The following is a 24,809-nucleotide window of genomic DNA, read 5'->3' on the forward strand; positions in this document are numbered from 1 at the left end:
ACAATAAAATGTAGCGATTCAAACCTGCTACCTTTCATGTTTCCTACCATTCAAAGGGACTCAAGCTAGAAACTAAGCAGAGTTACATGACTCTTCACTCTCCTTCCTCTCCCCCATCAAACAATTGACAAATCATATTTATTCTACTTCCAGAATCTCTCTCAAATTCAGGGATTTCACAATATCTTTCCTACAATTGCTTCTGAGACACAATTGCTGTGTCCCAAGTTCCAAACACTACCCTATTACTTATTGTGAACTTACTAAGCATTTTTTTGTGTCCCTAAAAAAGGTGGTTTTTCATCCCTCAGAAAAAGTTAAACTTCTAATTGACTAAGTCATTGAGTCATTCATTTTATGAGGTATCTTCTCCATTCTTTTATGTTGTAAAAAGAAATAGTATAATTTTCTCTTAGACATCAATGTTGTCTTAGTATAAATGTCATGTAAGATAATCGTAAAAATTTTAGGGAAATGCAAATTTATATATCGAGAGCTGAATGTTAAATGTAATTACATCTATATAAATACATTTGTAAAATACAGTAGTCATACTGTGGAAAATCTAAAGAAATAAAAAAAAACTTTGAAATTGTTTTGTAAGTAGACGTATGTGGCTTTAAACAAAAGTTTGTAGGGACTTGGATTGTAAAAGTGCTAGATTACAAGCATCTTAAAAAGAACTATTACATGTCCTAAAAAACTGTTAGAAAAATCCCAAAAATGGTTCTTTGACAAAGATGCCAATGTAGATGATACATAGGAAGAGTTTAATTAGAATTATTCATGGACTGTGAGCACTTAGTAAAGTAATATTCCCAATACAATCTATTTCTGTATATCTGATTTTTAAGTATATCTGCATACTTAAAGTTACATATTAACTATTACTAGCATTTTTGGACTGTTTAATCTATCCTCATTCTGAAATGGAAAACTTTTACTCAAGATTGCTTTACACTGGCCAGGTGCAATGGCTCATGCCTATGATCCCAAAGGCTGCAGACGCTGAGGCAGGAGGAACATGAGTTCAAAGCCAGCCTCAGCAACTTAGCAAGGTCCTAAAAAACTTAGTGAGACCCAGTCTCTATATGAAAATGGACTGGAGATGTGACTCCATGGTTAAGCACCCCTGAGTTCAATCCCCAGTACCAAAGAAAAGAAAAGAAAAAAAAAAAAGGCTTGCTTTACACTGAGGTGTGTTAATACTCAAATTAGGAAGCACATAGCCTCCTCAGAAATCTACTTCAAGTTTAAAATACTTATTGGGTTGAGTCATTTCTAGGGTGTTCTAGAGAAAAAATTAATCACAGTAGTTTACAATAATTAAAATTGATTCCTAACACTGAGATGTTTATGGAAACAGCAAGGACAGCACAGTAGAGTTTTAGAAAGAAACATGCCTTCACAGCTTTGAACTTCGTTAAGAGGTTCTACTCTGGTGACATTCCAGCAGGTCTTAGTTTCTACCCCAAATAAATTCGTTATCCCCACGAATGTGCGATACCAGTAGGCTATGATTACCTATAAAAGATAAAAACAAAAAAAAAAGAAAATGGAAAAAAATACTCTCTTCACAATAATAATTTTTCCATAATACCATTTTATGATGGTCACCTTTGACATTATAAACTTTCACAAGTTCATTTAAACCATTGCACTTAGGAAACAGTCATTTTAAAATTATATATGTAATATTTATATAATCAACTATAAGATCAAGTCTAAAAATATATAATTAAAATATAAAGAAAAATACAAAGTTTTACAGAAACATTTAATAACATTTCATTTTAGGCCTCTAAATTTATTTCCTCACTAAAATATATAAAATATAGTTTGTAGCTGCACAATTCACAATAGCCAAGTTATGGAATCAGCCCAAGATGCCCAGCAGCAGACTAATGGATAAAAAAAAAAAATGTGGCATATATACACAATGGAGTTCTACTGAGTTATAAAAAAGAATGAAATTATGTCATTTGCTGGTAAATGGATGGAGCTGGAGAACATCATCCTAAGTGAAGTAAGTCATACTCAGAAAGTTAAGGGTTGAATGGTTTCTTTCATATGTGAAAGCTAGAGAGAGAAAAAAAAAAAAAAGAAATAAAAATGGGAACCCACAAAAACAGAAGGAAGATCAACGAAATACAGAAAGTGAATAGAGAGGGACAGGGAACAAAAGAGTATGGGGAAGTACATACCAGGGTATGAAATCAAACAAATTATGCAATATTCATGTGTAGAAATACTACAGTAAAACCTACTTTTACATATAATTGTAATGTATTATCTAATAAATAGTAGAAGGGAGAACAGTAGAATAGAGGAAGAGGATTGGGGGGGAGAAACATGAGAGGTAGGAGGGAGTGAGGTTGATCAAATCATGTTATATGCATGTGAAAAATGTCATAGTGAATCCCACTAATATGTTTAATTATAAAATACTGATAAAAACCATTTATATATGTACATATATCATTTTTAAAACTGGAATTGAAATGGAATAGTAGAACTTGTGCCCATTAAAACTCTGGCCACGCAGAAGATTTAATTAACCAATTCTTCCCAATCTTCAATTCACTTTTAAAAGTCTAAAGACACTGGGAGGGATTTAGCAGAGTGCTTGCCTAGCACGTGTGAGGCACTGGGTTCGATTCGCATCATCATGCAAAAATAAAATGAATAAAATAAGAATGTGAGATATTTGGGGGGTAGTAAAAAAGTTAAAATAAAATAAGAACCAACTAGAACTAACACTGTTAATACTTGAGTATTTATCCTTCTGGGCATCTGAAGCACATATCTAGAGTTACTTGATACTATATAACAGGATCATATTATAGACATTCATGTCATATACATCACTAAGCAATATCATAAACATCTTTCCATGTCAAGTATAGATTTACTATTTTGTAATTTTATTTTTAAAAACTGACAGATAAATTTATCATTTCCAGTCTTTGAAATTTATCAAATGTATGAAAAAATTACCATAAATATATGAACTAATTCCAGAATTATATTCCTTTTTTTCTGTGGATACTCTGCCACAACAGAGAAAGTACATTTTTTGTTGTTGTTGTCCATTTTTTAGCAGTACTAGCAATCAAACTCAGGGGCACTTCACCACTGGCCTACATTCTCATTCCTTTTTTTTTTTTTTTTTTGAGATAGCAAATCACTTAGTTGCCCAGACTGAAAACTAAACTGTCTTACCTTAGCTTCCTGACTGGTTGGGAATATGGTGTGCACCATTGAGCCCAGTGAACACATGGCTTTGAATTCAGAACTATAATCAAATTCTTGACTTCAAGTTATGATATCTATGCCTTCTATGCCCCTGCCAGATCCTTTCTCAAATGAGTTTCAATTATCATTTTTCAAGAGAGGTGAGAATAGAGCTTATATATAAAGTGTTGGTATATAGTGAACATTAAATGCTTTTACTATTTCAAAACACTTTTCTAAGCTTAATTTTTAGCTTCAGATGAGAAATAATCATGAACACAAAAAGTATGAACATATACCTCAAGATCATAGCACTATACTAAGCCAACAGTAAATCCAGATCTTCTTAATTATCTATCTATCCAACATGATGCAAAACAATTCCTTATTACCTTTCTTTTGTAATACTCCCAAGTTTTAAAAACAATGTTATAATAATTGTTATTTCCTAACATCAAAGAATAAACTTAAAATGTGATTATTAATCAATAAATACTGTTGAAGAAGTAAATAGAAAAATAGCTAATATCTCTAAGACTGTATTGCTGGAAATTAGTGGAACAACAAGTGGTAATTTTATTATATGACTAAAATCCAAAAAATTGAAAAAAATAATTATTGAACACTGAAAGAATGAGGGTTAGACTAGTAAGCAAAATCCTCATGTTACACATACAGATTAAGTAAAGCTTAATTTTTGTTGTGAATACAGGAAACAAGTTCTCTGTCTCTTTGATTTTTGCATTTATACTACAGTTACAAAGATAATCATCAGAGGAAATACAATGCAGTGCCTCTAAGGAATAAGCTACAGTATAGAGAAAGCTGGTGCAGAAAACTGCTCCTATCATCTTAGGCAGGACTATACTATATGTTGTTACAATTATAGTTCCATTTAAAAAATTGCAGAAATCAAAAACAGAAGAAATCTGGGAACTTCAAATACTTGGAAATTAATACTCTAAATATCCTATGGCTCAAAGTAGAAAACACTTGGGAAATTCAAGAATAATTTGAACTGGATGGAAATGAAAAATCAATGTATAAATATTTAAGTAATGTAAATATTTTGGGGGGTAAGATGGAATAGATGTACTTTTTGCTATTACTCCCTCTGAGTACAACTAAAAACCTTTTGATCATGTGTAAATCAAGAATAAAGAGTAGAGGGAAGACCTGAAATGTAAAGAATAGCAGATTTGTTGTTAAAGAGGCTGACAATTCAGAAATTCCAGTAGGCACTACTATGGTTTTAATGTCCTGCCTCTACAATTCAGGTGATGAAACTTAAGAGCCAATATGACAGTATTAAAAAGTGGGACCTTGAAGTCTCCTCATTTGTGAGTGGGATTAAGGTCCTTATAAAAGGGCCCTTATAAAAAAATACTTCTTGCAATGTTTGGCCTTCTTGCTTTCTGCCATGTGAGAACACAATGTTCCTCCTCCCCTGAAGATGTAATAGCAAGGCTTTATCTTAAAAGCAGAGGGCAGCTCACCAAACAACCCACCCTCCCACTGCCTGATCCTCAAGCTCTCAGCCACCAGATTATGAGGAACAAATTTATGGCCTTTATAAATTGCCCTACTCTCAAAACTTTTGTTACAGCAGCACAAAATGGACTAAAACAGGCACAGATATGAAAAGTATCTATAAACGGTAAAAGACCAGGAAAGGAATAGCAAGGGAATACAGAAAACTTTTGAACAAGAATTATCTTTGCTCCAGCTAAATACTGCAGGGAAAAAAAGGTACAGCTTCGCCACTACCACCACAACAAAGGCCAAGGGGGAACCCAGACTTTAGAACCACCCAATCCACCCACCGGCATGGTATAAAAAAACTAGGGAGCCCTCTGTTCCCTGGTATCACTAATTTCCACCCTAACCAGCCGGCAAAAGGCACCTCTCACCTTCCCCAATGTGGTGATGTCAGAGATATAATGGAGCACTTCTACCAAAATTTCAGCAGAGAGCACATGGCTAATCAAAATGCCCAGCACACCCAAGCACTTAAACACTGAACTTTAATACCTACCTAACAATAAAAAGACAGTACCCTCCCTCTTCCTTCACTGGAGTGGTACCTGAAGAAGCGAGTAAAACAAAATTTCTAAGATCCAGTCCCATAACATGATATGGTTTCAAACTGACACTAGATAGGTCTTAAATGGAAAGAAAAGAATCAATAGATTGGGGTAATTGGTATGAGGAAAATATCAGAATTATCTGACCAAATATTAAACATAATAAAAATGCTCTACTGAGCAAATAGGAACATGCTTCAAACAAATGAAAATCAGAAAATGTTAGCAATGAGATAGAAAGTCTAAGAAAAAAAAAAAATAGAAAATATAAAGAAAAACCAAAGGGAAATTTCAAAACTAAAAAACACACATAAATCTCCATGGGAAAAAAAATTACAAAACCAGTGGATGACCACAACAGGAGAATGGAGGGGGAGAGATCAATGAACAATGAACAGGAAGATAAGACAACAGAAATTAATCTGAGCCACAAAAAAAAAAAAAAAAACAAAACTACTACTACTAAAAATCACATACACACAAAAACATATGCCTACAAACTTGTGGCACTATTAAAAAAGAAAAATCTGATATTCAGGTCACTGGAATCCTGGATGGAGAGGAAAAAAAGGATAGGTCTGAAAAAGAACTCAAATAGAAGTGAGTTGCAAGTTAATTTTAAGAACTACTGAGAGAAGAGATGGCAGAGGGCTCATGGTTTCAGAGGTCTCAGTCCACAGAAGGCCAGATGCATTCCTCAGGACTCAACGTGAAGCTGAAGATCATGGCAGGAGAAGATGGTGGAGGGAAGTAGTTCATATCACAGTGATCAGGAAGCAGAGAAAGAGAGAGAGACTCCACTCTCCAGATACAAAATATATACCCCATAGCCACAATAGTCTCAATTCCCACCTCCTCCAGCCACACACTACCACTTCAATTAATCCCATTAGGGATTAATTCACTGATTGGGTTAAGACTCTTGCAACCCAATCATTTCTCCTCTGAACCTTCCTGCATTGTCTCACGTGAGCTTTCGGGGGACACCTCACATCATTTTACCTTGAATGTTCTTGCATTGTATCACACATGAGCTTTTGGGGGACACCTCACATCTAAACCATAACAATGACTGAATTTACTCTCTTAGCAGCACACAGAACATTTTCTAAAATAGATCATACATTAGGTTGCAAGACAAATCTTAGCGAATACAAAAAAAGAGAATGCCTTGCATTCTATCAGATCATAATGGAATTAAATTAGAAATCGATGACAAGAAAAAAACCAGAAACCACTCTAACACCTGGATATTTAATAATACACCTTAGATTGATAAATGGATAATGGAAGAATTCAGGAAGAAATAAAAATCTGAGAAATAAATAAGAATAGTGACAATATATCAAAACCTATGGAACATTTTAAAGGCAGTTCTAAGAAAAAAGTATATAGCACTGAGTTCTCATTAAAAATGTAGAAAGATATAAAATAAACACTCTAACATTATACTTCAAGGTCTTAAAAAAGAAGAATAAACTAACAATAAAATCAGTAGAAGATAGGAAATTATTATTATAAATTATTGTAAAATCTGATCCAAAATTAATGAACTTGATAAGAAAAAATACACAGGATCAAAGAAACAGTTTTTTTTTAAAAGGATAAACAAAATTGATAAACCTTACCCAAAATAATTAAAAGAGAAGGAAGACCCAAATTAACAAAATAAATTATAGTAACTATATTCAATGCTTTTATAATTATCTCAAAATAAATCCTAATGTTAGATATATCTAAAAAGAACCAATAAAAATTTTTTAAAAGAACTACTGCTCTGTTAATATTCAGCAGCATCACACAACTTTGAGAACTCACCTGTGCTCTCCACAATAAAAGAAGACTTTCAATGTCCACCATACAGGGAACATTTTTGATTAAGGGAAGACTACAGCTGTACAATTTGAAAACAACCACTACAGGAAACAGAGGCAGATGGGAGCTAAGTAAAATCCTTCAGCAATCATCTCTCCACAAACACACCAGACTACTTTCATAAGAACTAAGGAAGGCAAGGGAGAGATCATAGTGCCTGGTTTTAGTATAATAATGAAAGATAAAATGGTAGAAGGAAAGGTTGCCCGTGTCACTCATCTCCCAACTAATTCCAGCAATGTAGAGAGAGATGCTCTCTGCCTGGGGGAAGGAGAGGTTATTGAATCCAGGTCTTAGACTTGAAACCCAGTGTGAGGCAGAGCCCCACAACACCTGCTGCAGGCCTACGGTACCCAATCTGCGCTACTACAACTGCAATAGGCCAAAGGACTGCTGTCGCCACCCCTTCTCCAAACTTGGGCTGCAGAGGAGGGCAGCAAAACATCTCTACAAGATAAAAATGCTGAGAAAATTAGGTATAGCAGGTATATTGGGTGTACAACTCAATATAATAAAGGCCATTTGTAATAAGCCAACAACTATGTTTTATTAAAAAACTAAAAGCTAAAAGCTTTATCTATAAGATCTGGAACATGACAAGGATAACCACTTTCACCATTTTATGTAACAAAGTGGTAAAAGTCCTAGCCAGTGCATCCAAATTGGAAAAGTAGAAATCAAATTGTCAGTTTTTTCAGACATGATCTTATATGTGGAAAACTCCAAAGGGTTCACCAAAAAAATAAACCTAATAGAGGTAGGTAGTAAATTCAGCAAAATCATAGGATATAAAATAAATATGCAAAACCAGTAGTTTTTCATGTATCAATAATGAATTATCTGAAATAAAAAGTAATACCACTTAAAATAGCTACAAAAAATAAAATACCTAGATGTAAATTTGATCAATGATGTGAAGAAGGAAAAGATAAGAAACCAACTAGCCAGTCTTTTTGAGGGAGGGGAAAAAAAAAACAAAGAGGGAGGCATTATACTTCCTACCTTCCAATATACTACAAAACAGTAATTAAAACAGCATGATAGAACGGGATTTTATTCAACCAAAAAGCTGCTCTTCAAAAGAACAATAGAATGAAGAGAGAAACTGCAGAATGAGAGAAAATATGATCAACTATAGTTCTGACAAGGGGTGAATACTTAAAATATACAAGGAACTCAAAAAATACAATAGTAATAAAACAATCCAGTTAAAAAAGATAAGAAATAGACCTTAAAAAAAGCATTTCTTAAAAAAAAGTCATACAAATGACCAAAAGGTATATTAAAAAATGCTCAACATCACTAATTATCAGGGAAATGCAAATCAAAACCACAATGAGATAGCACCTCATTCCAGTAAAAATGGCTACTATAGAAAAGATGAAGGATGGCGAGTGTAGACAAGGAGGTGGAAAGGAAACCCTTATACTCTGTTGTTAGGTATCAAATTAGTACAGCCATTATGGCAAACAGGAGAGACATTCCTTAAAATATTAAAAATAGGAACTACCATATGATCCACCAATCCCACTATTGTGTATACATCCAAAGGAATTGAAATCAGTATGCTCGAGAGACAACTAAACACCCATGTTTATTGCATTATTCACGATATCCAAGAAAAGAAAATAACCTAGGTGCCCATAAAAAAGAGTGAAGTCCTGTCATTCACTGACAACATGGATGGAACTAGAGATCATTATGTTAAGTGAAGTAAGTCAGACATTGAAAGACAAGTACGGCATGATCTCCCTCATATGTAGAATATAAAACGTTGATGTCATAGGAGTCGAGAGTAGAATGATGATTACCAAGGGTTGAGGAAAGGGAAGGACGAGAAAACAAGAGGTACTTATCAATGGGTACTAAGTCATAGTTAGATAAGAATAAGAAGTTCTGCTGTGTGCTGAAGAGTAAGATAACTACTGTAGAAAACTAATGATTATATATTTCAAAAAGCCAGAAGAAAAGTCAACATTTTCACCCTAAAGAAATAATAAATGTTTAAGGAAATGAATATGTTTAACCTGATTTAAATATTGTACAACATATATACATATATATATATAAATATCACATAGTATCCCATGATGTATACAATTTTTTTGTTTCCATGTATCAGTTAAAATTAATTTAAAATTAATTTTTTAAAAGAATACAAAGAAATATCTGAAACTTCTCATATTTGGTAAAAGATAAACCTAAAGAGTCAAGAAACTGAGCAAACCTTAAACAGGAACAATTTGTTTTAATCCACACTAAAACACATCATACTTTAAAAAACCCTTGAACAACATATGTTTTTATTTCTAATTTTTTAATTTTATTTGTTCTTATTGGTTGTACACAATAGTAGAATGCATTTGAACATCTTTAAAAACCAAATCGCGCCAGGGCTCCATGGCACATGGGAGGCCGAGGCAGAACTGCAAGTTCGAGACCTACCTAAACAACTTAGTGAGGCCCTCAGTCACTTAGTGAGACCCTATCTCAAAGAAAAAATAAAAAGGGGTGGGGCTGTGGCTCAGTGATAAAGTGTCACTGGATTCAATCCCCAGTAGAAAAAATAATAATCATAGGAAAAAAACATTAAAAACAAGGAAGAAACAAAACCTTGCCTAAAGGATAAAAACAATTCAACTAACAGAATTCTCATCAGAAATTATGGAGGGCCAGAAGGAGGTAACTCAAAACCTGTTAAAAGCTAAAAAAAAAAAAAAATAAAAAGTAATTGTCAACCCAGACTCACATCCAGCAAAAATGTTCTTCAGGAATGAAAATAAACTCAACATTCTCAAACTAAGGAAAACTAAGAAAATATGTTGCCAGTAGAGCTCTCCTTAAAAACATCAATAAGGAAAAAAAAAAAATCTCTAAACAAAAATGAAATGATGAGAAAAAATGGAACATCTACAAGAAAGAAATTCAATAACTAGATAAAATAAAATAGATTTTTCACTCTCAAGTTTTTAAAATAAGTTTGATGACAAAAATATACCATAATAAAATGAAAACAGTGATACACTCTCACAATTATGTGTATATGATATAATAACTGGAGCAATCATTTAAAAATTACAGAGGTATATTCAAAGCACAATAAATAAATCAAAATATATCAGTATAAAAAATGTTCAAATAAACCACATGAAGGCAGAAATTGGAGAAATTAACAACCAAGAACAAACTGAAAGCAAACAATAACATGGTAGACTTAAGCTCCAACATTTACATTAAAATGGTAAATGCACCAATTAAAACAACACTGAACTGCTTTTGTACTTTTGTCAGTTGTACATATTCTGGAATGTTTCTGAGTTCTCTGAAGCATTTCTTTGATTTATGTATTTATTTCTTGCTGTTATCATAGTGTTGATTAATATATCTAGGTAAGTAGTCTTATATCAGGAAACCTGATTCCTCTCACATTATTTCTTTTCAAAATTAGTTTAGGTAGTTCCTTTGCTTTCACATATATTTACAATAATCTTGGAATGCTAATAAGAATTGCACTAAACCTGTAAATCAATTTTGGGAAAATTGACATCTTTACTATGTCCGGTCTTCCAATCCATGAACTTGGTATATCTCTCTATTCAGATCTCTGTCAGCACTGTGCAGTTTTCGGCACCCAAATCTTGTACATATTTTGTTAGATGTACCTCTAAAAATTTCATGCTGTTTGAATGTTGGTAAATGGAACTGTATTTTTAATTTTGGTGCCCACTGCTAGTACATGGAAATACAATTGATTTTTGTTTATCTTTTATCTTGTAACCTGCTGAACTCACTTGTTAGCTCTTGGGGTGCTATTGTTTTAGTTGTTTTTAGATTCGTTGGGATTTTCTATATAGATTGTCACATCATATGCAAACAGGGACAGTTTTACCTCTTAATCTATATGCCTTTTATTCCCCTTGTATGCCTTATGGCACTGACTAGAACTTTTACCATTTCGACTGTGGACCTCCCATGTTTTGTTCTCAGTCTCTGGAGAGCATTCAATATAATGGTAAGAATGTTAGCCAGTTTTTTGCAAATCAGGACCTGTGCCCTATGGCAATACCAATGTTGAAGGGGAAAAGTGTTTGGTACCTTATCCCCGAGATTTTTAATGCTTTTATTTCCACAGCAAAGATAAGAGAGGAAGGTATGGGTGGGTTTCATGCCTTTCCCTACCTAGCTACCATTGCTCTTTCAGGCTTCACCATGAAGAATATTTTCTCAGTATTCTTACTAATCTTTAGTCAGCACCCTGACTGTGAGAAATGCCTGCAAGTAACAGCAAATTCCTTTACTAATCCACACTATGTAGGCAAAATTGGGAATCATTGTTGCTGGACCCTAGGGATTTTAAATTGCTCTAATCGTACTGGTCTTAGCTTGAATTGAGGTTTTCCTTTTGTGCTGATCCCTAAGAACTGTCCCTCCACATTCCAATAATTAGCTGGAGATGTAGCCCAGTGGCAGAATGCTTGCCTAGCTTCACAAGGCCCTGGGTTTGACCCAAAGACCACCACACACACACACACACACACACATCTGTCCCAATCATATTCCACTGTTTTTTTTTTTTTTTTTTTTTTTTTTAATTCAAGGCTTGTTAATGAAAGAATGAGAGAAGGTGAGACGTTTTCTGATGTTCCTGTTAAGCCTCAGTCTTAGGCAGGTACTGTGAACGGGGGTCTAGCAGGTACAGTTTTCATAAGTGGTCGTACCCCTTTTTCCAGAGATTCACCTGCTTTTTTGCTCTTTTGGATTTTTTTTGGGGGGGTTGTTTTTTTATTGCTACCTCTACCATTTGAATTGAGTACTTATAAATGTCCTCAAACTATGATTTTTAAACCTTTTTCCCTGCAGATCATGATTTTTTTACTTAGAGGACATGGGTCTGAGTAGAGTTTGAATATTGCTACTATTCCCGTCTCCTAGCAGACACCTTGGGGAAAGCTGTCTCTCGATTTTCCCTGGTCTTCTCTGAGAGAGCCTGGAGACCTCCAGGGTCTTCACATCACATGTTAGCTCACACTGAACCCTTAATTTCTCATTATAAATTTCTAGTTTAATCTTCCTACAGGCTCATATGGCATTTGGCAGCATCCATTCCATCAAGCAAGTTCTCAGATTCTATTTATCTCTCCAAATTTTGTGTTGGTTATTTGCTCTGTGACCTCAGTTTTTGATGCACTCAAGAAAACACATTAACTTGCCATTTGTCCAGTTTTTCTCTTTCGGTAGATATGAGTGTCATTTTTTCCAGTTTCCATCTCCAAACAGTACCCAGAAGCCTTCAGAAGCTCAATGTATACAGAACTAAGAGTTCTTTATATGTTAGGTATATTCACCCTTTTTCCATGATATATGTTACAAATATTTTCTTCCAGTTTTTAGTTGTTTTTGATTTGTTGATGGATTTCTGACTCTGCCCTGCTTTGTCTTTCACATAGAAACCCTCATGAAATCTCTGTTGTAGACTTTTCCCTTGTTTCTGTTTCTGCTGATCAAACTGGAATTTCCCCTGTGACCCTGCAAGGTATGACATATCCCCTTCTGTGAGGAAATGTAAATAATAACCTCTTTCATTGTTATTGACCTCTCTGTGCCCTCATTCTATCAAGTATAAAACAAAACCTGGGTACAGAATAATTCTATGATACTATTTATATAAAATTCCAGCAAATGCAAACTAAACTATAGTGGCAGCATACTGGTAGTTTCCTGGGGATGGGAGGTGGGCTGAGAAGTGTAGTTAAGTAGGGATTACCAAGAAGTACATGAAACTTCTAGAATGACGGATAGGGCCACAGTCTTGATTGTGGTGATAGCTTCACAGGTGGGGACATGGGCCAAATTATATCAGATTATACATGACTAGTTATGGAATGTCAATTACACCTCAGTAAACCTGTTTTAACATACATGAATTGGAAAGTAAGAAGTAAATCTGCTTTTGTTTATGAACATGATCATCATATACATAGGAAAATCCAAAAGAATCTATAAAAAAGCTTAAAAGCACTAAGTGACTATCATGATGCAGATGCAAAGTCAATATTCAAAACCAACTATACTATATAGAACCAATAAAAAATTTTAAATTTCAAATAATGCCATTTATAATAGTTTTTAAAAAGAACTACCTAGGTATAACTGTACACTGTAAAATAAATAATGCTGCTGAGTCAAAAATAATTATCAAAATGAAGACCTATATACCACAAACATGGATTATAAAATTTAATATTGTTAGGATGTCAATTCTTCCTAACTATATTTATAAATCCAATGTAATCTCAATCAAAATTCTAACAAAAATATATTTGAAAAGTGACAAGCTAATATCTGCATAAAAATGCAATTTTGAGAAGGAAAAACAAAACTAGAAAATCTTTTTCTTTCAAAATTTACAATAAAACATGGTATTGGTATACACAGAGAGATCAACAGAAAAACTGAGTCCAGAAATGGATCAAAAAATGATATGGTCAATTTTCAACAAATGTGCCAAGACAATCCAATAAAGAAAACAATTATCACAATGGAGCACAAAGAAACATTTTTATATAACAAAGATGTTTTGTAACTAAACTATAATGATTGGTATAGATTCATATATTTGTTAAAACTGAAAGAAATACACATTCAAAATGAGTATATTTCATTGTATTACTGTAAGTTATACCTCAACAAAGGTGATTAAATCAAAAGAAGTCAGAATGAGAGAAGACATGCTCAGCACACATCACTAAAAGTAACTACACAAAAATATGAATAATGCCAACAAGTCAATAAGAATACCATCAACAAATAGATAAGCAAATTTGTATAGGCGATTGATAGAAGAAAAAATCCAAATGTCTATTACATATGGTAATATACTTAACCTCATAAATAATAAGGAAAGTACAAATTTTTAAAAAACACATCACATCTAAAAGAAGAGAAAAAAACTTAAGATTGATAATTTGAGGTATAAAGGATATGATAAAAACTAAATTCTACACAGCAGTATGAATTGCTTCATTTTCTTGAGAGACCTGTTTAACAATATTTGGTGAAGATGACAAAGCACATACTCTGCAACATAGTAACTACTCTTCTATGTGTGTATTCTAGAGAAAATCTTGCACATATACAGGAATAAACATACAAGAATATATACTTTAGAACTGTTTGGAATAGAAAGATTGGGAATACTTTAACATGTATAAATAGGGAAATGTATAAGTAAAATTTGGAATTCATAAAAATGGCTAAAATTAAGGAAATAAATGTATAAATACAAAGTTGAAAATAAGACATGCTGAGTATAAGAGCATTTATAAGGACCTAAAAATATATTTTAAAAATCTTTGAAAACAGAGATTGGATGAATATTCATATGAAATTTATGACAAAGGCTCTTGAGGGACGAGCAAAGGAGCAAATTGGACTGAAAACAAAACAAAGGTGACTTCAATCATATTTACAATGCTTAACTTATTTTAAAAATCTGAAGCAAAAGAAGACATTTATATATTCTAAATGGTTGATTATACTTATCTGAATATTATTCTCTTAGTTTCTATAATTTAAAAATATTCCAAAATCAAAAGAATAATTTTTAAACATACAAAAATGTAAAGGATCAAAATGTACGGACTTTTAATTAATTTTCTAGATGTTGAGATAACTTTAATCCAAAAAGCAGGGTTTACTGCCCCCCACCATAAACTCAGCATTTGTCTTGAGTACAAAAACTGAGTCTATAAATTTTTTGTTTTTCAAATTTCTAGAATTTGGAGACTCTCATTTAAAACAAAACAAAAAAAAAAAAGAGAGAGAAAACTGTACATGTTAAGGTAAACATTGGAATAGAGTATTAATATTACTTCCTTTTTTTTTTTTTTTTTTTTTTTTTTGCAGCCCTGGGGATGGAACCCAAACCTCCCACATGCCAGGCAAGTGTTCTATCACTGAGCTGCACCCAAAACCACTTAAATCTTACTTCATTAATGTAACTCAGAAGTCACTGCTCTGCTCATCACTTTCACTGCCCCTTCATGTGGTCATCCCAGCCACTCACTCAGTCTCCAAAGCCAACAAACACTGCAGAACCCTTTTTGGCTCTCCTGACTCTTTCCCATTTGGCTTGTCTATTACCCTGGTCCTAACTTCATGCTGAAATTTATTCTTTAAGTTCATGTGCGTATGGTTTCTGTGGTCTTTAAACAATCAGGGAAGAACTTTTGGTTCTGTGCTAAACTACAAGAATATTTACAATCAATAAACCTGAACCTCCCCCCATTTTTTTGTAGTATCATTGTATTTAGTACATGTATTTAAAAAAATTCATTCTAAAAATATTATTTGTCTCAAAATATTACTCACCTCTGGATAAAGATGGAAGCGTTTCACTGTATTAATTACAAGGGGATACTCGGTAAGCCTGTCATTCATAATCATCCACAGTCCTTCCAAAAATGAAGGTGCTTCAATAATGGTCTTGAAGTAGGAATAATAAAGTCCCTTTATTTAAAAAAAAGGCACAGAGGTCAAATATAAATAAAACTTTGAATTATTTATTTTTACAACTCCTTTTAGAACTTTATTCTGAAAAAAAATGAAAAAGTCAATAAGGCATTTTAATTACTCCTTTATATTACATTAGTAGACTGAAAAAGCAGGTATTTTCAGTATTACTTTACTATTCTTTCAGCTTTTCTGTGTTTAAAATTTTTCAAAATAAAGAGTTTTAGGGATGGTCGAATGTTTGAAGCTTTTCTAATAGTGCCTTAACATATGTATACAAAATATTTTGAATTTTACCAAGTCTGGTAATGCCTCCAGTCCTTGGAAATTGGCATATGATGAATTTTATTATAAATGGGGATGCCTTTGTGACCCTGTGCAAATTTGCATATGAAAAATTTTCTTTTTTTATGATCTTAAGAAATAATACATAATGATCATAAACACAGCTTGAGAATGGAACTTCTTGCTTCTGGCTTACTTCATCTCTGCATAAAATGAAAGCTAAATGTCACTGACTTTTGTTGCTCACAAATGCTGTATACTGAAAAAAGATTTTAACATATCATTCCAGCATGTGAAATAATGGCTTCACTAGGCTAGTAAAAGTGACTTTGATTTAGAATTCAAATATTTTTTTTGCCGGGGTAGTGGGGTGTGTGTGCCAGGGATTGAACTCAGTGGCACCTGACCACTGAGCCACATCCCCAGCCCTATTTTGTATTTTATTTAAAGATAGGGTCTCACTGAGTTGCTTAGCACCTCACTTCTGCTGAGGCTGGCTTTGAACTCACAATCCTTCTACCTCAGTCTCTGGAACCACTGGGATTACAGGTATATGCCACCACTCGGGCTAAAATTCAAGTATTTTTTAAAAGCATGTTTTTTCATAGTACTTTGTCAATTTGCTATTTTCAAATAAAATATAAAATAAAGGGCATTGTTTGTAATACACTCTGTCCCCAAAATGATAAAAGTAAACTTCAACTTTAGACTCATTCTTGCTTTATCCAACTATTTTATTTTTTACTCACAAAATATATTTTATTCCAAATTATACAAAATCAAAACCCCAAACAAATATTATTTATAAGATCCACTGATATTGTATTTTTAAATATTACGTACTTTTTAAAAAAATCTGAGTTCACACAAGGTTGTCAGCTAATCATTTGTTTTTTTACTGACTACACTCACCAAGTTGTAAGAACTAACAAAACAACCATATTAATACTTGACAGGTTTTTGATGTCTGATAACACCTGGATAGTAGGCAACATGCAGTGAAAACATTAATATAGTTTTCATTCATCAAAGGAAATATTTATTCAAATTCCCAAAATAAACAAGTTATTCTGGGTTTGAATTTTTTCAAAAAGTCAAATTAAATATGAAAACAGTTTTCATTTAGTGGGAGCTGAAGTCAATGTGAGCACTTCCAATCAAATATCTGCCCCATGTAACGTCTTTCATTTTTAAGAATATGCCAGGCCAGAACTTTGCTGCCTTCACTGCTCCACTGCTTTTGTTTGCTTTGCTCAAAACCTGGCAAACCTCCCCACACCCGGCCCCCGACATTTTTTTTCCCCCTGTGGTGCCGGGGATCAAACCGAGGGCCTCACCTGTGGTAGGCAAGCGCTCTACAACTGAGCTACACCCCCAGCCCTCTTCCCCTTTCCTTTCTCTCACTGTGCCTTCAGTCTTTTTCTCTGCTCTGGTTCATCCATCTAAGACTGTCCATGGTGGTCTAGAAGAGTCATTTTGTTTGTTTCTCCATTTATCACTTTTTTCCAGCAGGCATCTTCTCTTTCCACTTACTCTGTAAGCTTTTAGCCATTGAGATCATACTCACTGGAATTCAACTACCTACTTTTTGATTGGTCAAGCAACACTAGTGGCTCTTAAACTGAAGATCTGTTTTAGCTCATCTCTGGCCATTTTTTCACAGTTTTGATTGGCAAAATATCAGTTCATGGAAGTATTTTTCCTTTCAGTGTACAAGGACAAGTGATACAACAATGAAAAGATATTTACTATGCAAAAGCCTGCATTTAGGAAAGCAGTGAATATACTTAAATTTAAGTTGTTATTAATAACAAGGTATTATTTTTTGCCAGATATTGTTATACATGCTTCTGTTCATTATCTCCCTTTGTTTTCACTAAAACCCTATAAGGTTAGCATTATTTCTACTTCACAGATGAGATGAGAAAGATAATTAGCCATCAAACACTTCAGCACTGAACTACCATCTGAATTCAGTGATCTGTCATCAAAGTCCACACTCTATCACAGCTACACTTTTTATTTAATAATAGTTTATAACCTGTCATAGGAATACAACTTTTAAAATATTCAAATGCCATAAATATATTTATGAATCCAATTCTTCAAAAATTTACAAGTGCTATAAGGTTGAAAATAAAAAAGAAGTAGCCAAAGGACCAAAATTCTAAATTTATACAAACAGAAGTAGACACAAAAATTCATTCCATTCCTAATAAATTTCTATCTTATAGTCTTTCTATTCTTAAATCACAAATGAATTCATTAGAAGAAAGCAGCTAACCATTTCAGTGCGAAAAGTCATCTCTCGTTCCAAAGATGAGAGGTGAGAAAAATGACGGTCATTTTCAAAAAGAGATATTAAATGTATCCTAGGGAAAAAATGAAATATAATAAGAACAGGTTTCAAAACCAGTACTAAGACATCTAAGTTACAGATAAAGTAAGAAAGACATAAAAAAAGAAAAAATAAATTTTTATAATAAATGTTGAGATGTTAGAATTGTTTACTAACTTATATGTTTGGAGGCATTTATAATCCAGTATAGTACATATGTGAAATTTATTAACTTGGTTCTTAAACTTATTTTTATGTATATCTAAAATTCCTCCAACTCTTTCCTCCCTTCCTTCCACTCCAGGCCTCTAAATGAGCAAACAGACAAGTTTTATTCTTTTGTTTTTTAAAGTTTACCAAGTGATTCAAATGTACCAGGTTGGAAAAATACCTTTGTAATTGTTGAAAAGTGTTCAGAATATAATTTTAAGTAAAAGTAGATTAAATAGATTTCTAAATAAGTGTAATATCATATAATGGATCAACTTTAAAGTGCCAAAGAACACAACTATATTTAAAAGATATTTTAGTAGTGCAACTCAACAGCTGTAAACAGTGACAAAACATGATAAACTAGTCACAGTTAGTACTTATGCTATTCTTAATTTTTGTGGTGCTTTATTTATTTGAAAATAAAGAAAAATTCCATTCATCAACCAATTTTCCACTCACCCTTATTTACATGTAGGTCATATGTCAGGGTACTAATAAGATTAAGAATCCTACCTACCATTATAGCCTTAGTTCTAACATCAAAAGCTTCCTGTAGATGCAATGGCTACAGGAACACTATCCCAACAGAACACAGGATCCATACTTCCCAAAAGCAGAAATCTGAGCTCAGCAGAGATGAAAATAGTCCAGAGGAAAAATACCATGATTTTACATATGATTTTTACAAATAGATCACTTTTGTAAAATAAAATGCCCATGCATACAAAAAGGCTCAAAATCATTTAATTCTGCCTTTACCACTACAGAGCCTTTCTCTTCAATTCTACCTGCTTTCTAGTTGACAAGTATTAATAAAACTTTATCTCTAAACTCATGTCACTTAACAACACATTGATACTATAAAGTAAGGAAATATTTTAGTTTAAGCTCCAAAATTCACTAGGAAATCTAGATACTTAAGGAAATACAGTGGTGAATTCTTTGGTAAGGCAAAAATATTTAAATTTGTAAGTAACCACTTTCATCATGAATCTATTTTATAAATTCTGCTTCACATATGAGGTTTGTAAAAAAATAACATGTATAAATTGGTACACATACAGATGTTCTATATGCATGGCTAGAAGTTATGTTTTACTATATGCAAATAAGTTATGTTTTACTATATGCAAATAATGGCAAATTATAAATCAAATGTTTACTTCAAATGAAAACTAAATCTTACCAGTGCAAAATTCCCACAACAGCAGCTGGAAAAAGAAAGAAAGGAAATTAAAAGCTGCTTTACTGTAAAATACCTTTAAAACAAGTATTTCAAAATTATTTGCTTACATGTCTAGATATAGCAAATAAAGCTAGATGGCCAGCTACTTCTGTTCATGTGAACACAGGGGAAAAACTCAGGACACAAAGCAAATCATGTATCACACTTAACTTTTGAAAAGGGATCTTGACACCTGAGCAAAGGGGGAGACTTGAAAGGTTTAGATAATTTGTAAAAGAGTGATAAAATGTGTGCTTTTGAAACTTTTTGTGGGTCTTTTCTATTGTCTCTTATTCTCTATTGCATAAATTTTAAAAAGGAAGTAAATAAGTACACTAGGCTCAGAATTTTTTAGAAAAGACTTAAGACAACAGGAGTCACTCTAGAAGGCTATCCCTTGGGCTCATTAGAAAATGGTTAAATGCAGAAAATCACTTCTTCAGCAGCCCATTTGAAAGCCCCATTATGTAATTCAAACCTTGAGGAAGTGTCAGCTTTTTGTGAGTTCCCTGATCTAGGGACCTTTAAAAGGCCCAGGACAGGCACTATGCTTTACCAGAGGGCTATGAGACAGGTCCAATAATGACTCTAGGTATAGGGCTTCTGAAGAGCTGTAAACAGTCTGTTCCCTCTCCTGACTAGAAAGTTACTTATTTTCAAGAATACCATAGAGTTGGGGAGGATCACAAGTTCAAAGCCAGTCTCAGAAACTCAGCAAGGTCCTAAGGAACTTAGTAAGACTCAGTCTCAAAATAAAAAGTATTATAAAGGGCAGGGGATGTGGCCCTGCATGCAACCTGGTACCAAAAAGAAGATGATGATGCAATGGAGACTATGTAGCCTGCAAAGCTTAAAATACTTACTGCTTGTTTACACATTTGTTAACATTTCCTATCTAATATCCTCTGAGTCACCCTTTCCTCTAAATTTGAAAAAGATTCCCCTCTGATGAGGCTTCATTAACTTTAATACAGAAACTGTCCTATTTAACTGTATTTTGTACTCTCTTATTCTCCTGAAAATGATACACACTGGCAAAAATTCTTGAAAATATTTTAAATAGAAAAATATTAGATCAAATATGCTACCAAATCCATCAACCTTTTCAGAGATCCTCAAAAGTCTTTGTGTAACTCTGTCCCCTCACCCTACATTCCACACCTCTCCCCAAATAACAGACATGGGTATAATATGACAATTTTCCAGGTGCATGAAGTGCTTAGTACTAAGCCTTTAAGTTGTAATGAAAAGTATATCCCCTACACCCTATCCCTATCAGTCTCACCCCGCCCCCAAGGGTGACACAGCTTTCCACTTGACTGAAACAAGCTCCAGGGGGCCCCAACACTTCCAACTGCTTTCAACATCTCCACTTCAACATTTCTTTATATAGTAATCCTTGGTTTTTTGTTTTTTGGTTTTTTTTTTCCTATTCTCTACCATCTCAGAAGAGGAAGTATCTCTCCTTTTTTTCCATAGTTTCTCAAGTTTGTGTTTTTAATTCTCCTATCTCAAACATTCCAAAACTTTGCTCCATTAATTCTTTCCTTTCTTGGATCTCTCATCTTGCCCTCTCTTCTTGATTGTTCTCTTCAAGAACTGAAATTTCATTCTCCCAGAACTAAAAACACTTCCCTTGAGCTAAGAGCCCTTCAAATTGTGAAATATGATTACCCCTCTTTCTCTCCCATTTAATGCCAAGACTCTTGGCCACTTTCCTCCTTTGAAGTTCACAAAACTTTTTTCAATAACCAATGACCTTTTGGTTACCAAAATCAATTGCCACTTTCAATTCTTACGCTCTTCAATCTTCCTGTAGCATTTAATTAGTTTCTTGGATTTTTTTCCCTCTCATCTTCTATTACACCAAATCTCCCAATTCTATTTTCCTAAACACTCACATTTTATACAGTTACCTGTTTTTTTCCTTTACCTCTCATACCCTGAAACTAAGTTTCAAAGTTTTCTCCAGGTATCCTTACTATATCCCCTTTTCTCTCTCCACATTGGTATCTCTTGACAATCTCAAAGTTTCAACTATCACTTCTACACTAATCATTACCCCAGCCATAATCTTCAAACCTGAACTTTCTCTCTCCCTCTACCTCCCCTGGTTCCTCTTCTAACTCAGCACCTATCTAGTCCTGTCAATCTTTCACCTCTGTCCTGTACCACTCACCCCTATTCCTACTGCGGCTACCCATGCTTAGACCATTATAGTTTGGATTCCAGTATTAGTTTTTCAACTGTTCTTTCTGCTTCCTTTCTCAGTCAATCTCCAGCCCAATTTATACCCTGCTGCTGAGCGAATCTCTCTGAAGCACACTCAAGTCATTCTCCAATTTAAAAATTATTCAGTGACAATATTATAAATATACTAAATGCCACAGAATTGTTCCCTTTCAGGTAGTTAATTTCAAATGATTTCATCTCATTAAAAAATGTTTTTGGAGAAAAGAATCAATCAGTGCCTTCTTACAAACAAAGGTCAAATGTCCAACACCCAGCCTTGATTAGGCTCTCCAAGGCTAGTCCCAATCATCCTTTTCATTTATTTCCTACTCCTCTTCTTTTCACATCTTTCCTTTCAGCCTAACTTTGCTTTCATGTTTAACTTACTTCCATGACTGATCGTGCAGTTCCATCAGCCTCTAATATTTGTTCTCAGCTCCACACATACAAATATTGGCTCTTTGTGACAATTTGAACCCCAACTTTCCCAACAGTCTTTCCTGATCTTTCCCATTCCCCACTCTGAAGTATTAATTTGTTCTCCTAAGCTCCCATAAAACTTGATATCCTCAGTCATTATTGTACCCAAGACTAATCAGGTACCTCTCATGTGCCAAACTTCAGTGTACTGGAGCTTAGATTTGGGAAAATGGCATGGTTTCCAAGCCCATGTTGATTTTGGACGTGGGATACATCTACTGGCATAATTAGAAATTTGATAAAAAGCTAAACATGAACTACCATTATATCTCAAGTATTTTTAACACTCCATGTGTGCAGCTTCGACTAACCTGGTGGAAAAGAAAATACAATGGATTGCATTAAAGACATTTATCTATGTCTCAATGTATATTGGTATTCAGTCCAATCAAGGATTAGCCTCAAAATAGATTTTATTGCGACAACAATATCATTTAAGCTACATCTCAGACTGCAAAAGATGAAGGATGTGAATGAAGGAAGAAAAGCCTTTCCAGTACTTAAAAAAAAAAAAAAAAAATCCCCAATTGTAAGCATGGAAATGCCACTGCAAAACAAAAGTAAATGGGTATCAGCACTGTCTACTCTGATCCTATTTTCACTATCAATGATGTCAACTAATTTGAAAAACCACTTCGTTTTGCTTTATTTAAAATGAAGCATAAAATGCCCCCCACCCCGCGTCCTAGAGCTAGCCAATCACTTTTACAAAGTGTGAGAATTGGCTGCCTTGATTAAAGAACATTTTGTTGACACAGGGGTTACCACTGGGAACGAAAATCCTACAAAAATATTTTAAAACAAGAAGTAAGGGGGCTGGGAATTCTTGGCAGGCGATTCTCCAGCGCTCAGATCTCATCATTATTGCTGCCAGGAACCCACAAACGCTTGTTAAACTAATCTCCTTCAACACGCAAGAAAACCACTTCAAACCTTGAGGCTTCTGAACCCGGAGCCTAGCACCGCCGGACCCTGGCAGGAGCGCGATCAGACTCCTTCCAAGGGCTTTCCTGCCTGCTGGGCTCACCTATGCTGAAAGTGGTCCTGTGCGACACCCGGAGCGTCTGCAATACGTGCACCTTTTCGCGGAGCTGTTCCAGGAAACAAACAAGGAACTGGAAGCGGCCGAAAAGTAGTGTTTTGGCGATCTCTTCCAGATGCAAGCAGTTTTGCGCGTTCAAACTTCGGATCTGCCGTGGCGTGTAATCCCGGGAGCCCCCTGGCAGGTTCCTGCCGCCTACGGACGGAGGCTGCAGAAGCAGCTCCGGCTTTTCCACCTTCTCCTGCAGCTCCCCCTCCAACTCGGGCTCCCCCGCTCCGGTGGCCCGGCGCCGCCGCTTCGACTGCAAGGCGCGAGAAGATTGAGACGGCTCTGAAGCCGCTTCTTTGAGTTTATTCCTCGTTTGCCCGACCATTTTCTCATAGTCCCTGTTCGGATGGAGCTGGGTCACTCTAGGGAACGGGCCCACCCAACTGGGGCGAGGTCCCGAGGGGCCTGGCTGGCCTCGCAGCCTCAACGACTGGTCCTCGCCGCCGTTGCGGGCCTCCCAGTCGTCATGGCAACCGCGAAACCCGGAGGGCCGGGCGCGCGGGCCCAGCTGCCTCGCGCCGCCCGCGCGCACGCCACCTCCCAGGAGCAGAGCTCCACGCCAGCGGCACGCGCGCGCCACCCCACGCACGCGTCCTCCCACGCACAGTCCGGCGCGCACCCAGCCCCAGCGTGCCACCCCGCGTGCGACGCGTGCCCAGCCCGCGCGAGGCAGGAAGCGTGGCCCCCACAGCCTCAGGTGGAAGTGTAGAGGGTGATACCACGGCTTTCCCCATTGAGGGCAGCGTTTATTATCCTTTATCGAAGTTCCAACAGGGGCGTCGGAATTCCTCAGCCACAGAAGGGTTGTGTTCAGCGCGTGCAGCACTTTCCTAAATCAGACTGTACCCAGGACCGACTAAGAGGGGCGCGCTTGGTGTCACAGTCACCACACAATCTATAGAAGCCTGAGGAGCTGGTACAGGTGGACGGGAGAGGGTGCGGGGTGGCCTATTCCATGTCCTCTGTCACAGTCTGTAATGCAGCAGTCACACTGCTTCACCTCCCTTCTGGTTTTGTTTTTTGTTTGTTTGTTTTATCGATCAGATTGTACTCCTTAATCCCCAGTTCCCCGCTGAAAGTATGATTTATTGAAGCCAGGTTAGTGTCCCTGATGCAACACCGCTGCTCAAAAATGTTCATGGCTCCACACAGCCCCACAAAGCGTGAATTCCTTGGTTTGTTCATCAAAGCTTCAGTAATCTGCTCCCATCTACCTTTTCAACTTTCCCACTTCCCCAGCAG

General features: G+C 35.2%; 1 protein-coding gene across 3 annotated transcripts in view; it reads right to left on the reverse strand.

The window, feature by feature from the left end:
- DPY19L2 (dpy-19 like 2) overlaps nt 1-24,035 on the reverse strand; it is an 82,888-nt gene extending 58,853 nt beyond the window's left edge. For all 3 annotated transcript variants that reach the window (XM_079149871.1, XM_079149870.1, XM_079149869.1), the window contains exons 1-5: nt 23,505-24,035; nt 19,727-19,751; nt 18,274-18,361; nt 15,564-15,701; nt 1,404-1,524 (exon numbers count right to left, since the gene is read on the reverse strand). In XM_079149871.1, coding sequence (XP_079005997.1) covers nt 1,404-1,524; nt 15,564-15,701; nt 18,274-18,361; nt 19,727-19,751; nt 23,505-23,892 — 760 coding nt within the window. In that variant the 5' untranslated portion in view covers nt 23,893-24,035. The remainder of the gene's footprint in view (nt 1-1,403; nt 1,525-15,563; nt 15,702-18,273; nt 18,362-19,726; nt 19,752-23,504) is intronic.
- Between the last annotated feature and the right edge of the window lie 774 nt (nt 24,036-24,809).

The sequence above is a fragment of the Sciurus vulgaris genome (genome assembly GCF_902686455.1).
Source record: "Sciurus vulgaris genome assembly, chromosome: 8".
Taxonomy (NCBI): domain Eukaryota; kingdom Metazoa; phylum Chordata; class Mammalia; order Rodentia; family Sciuridae; genus Sciurus; species Sciurus vulgaris.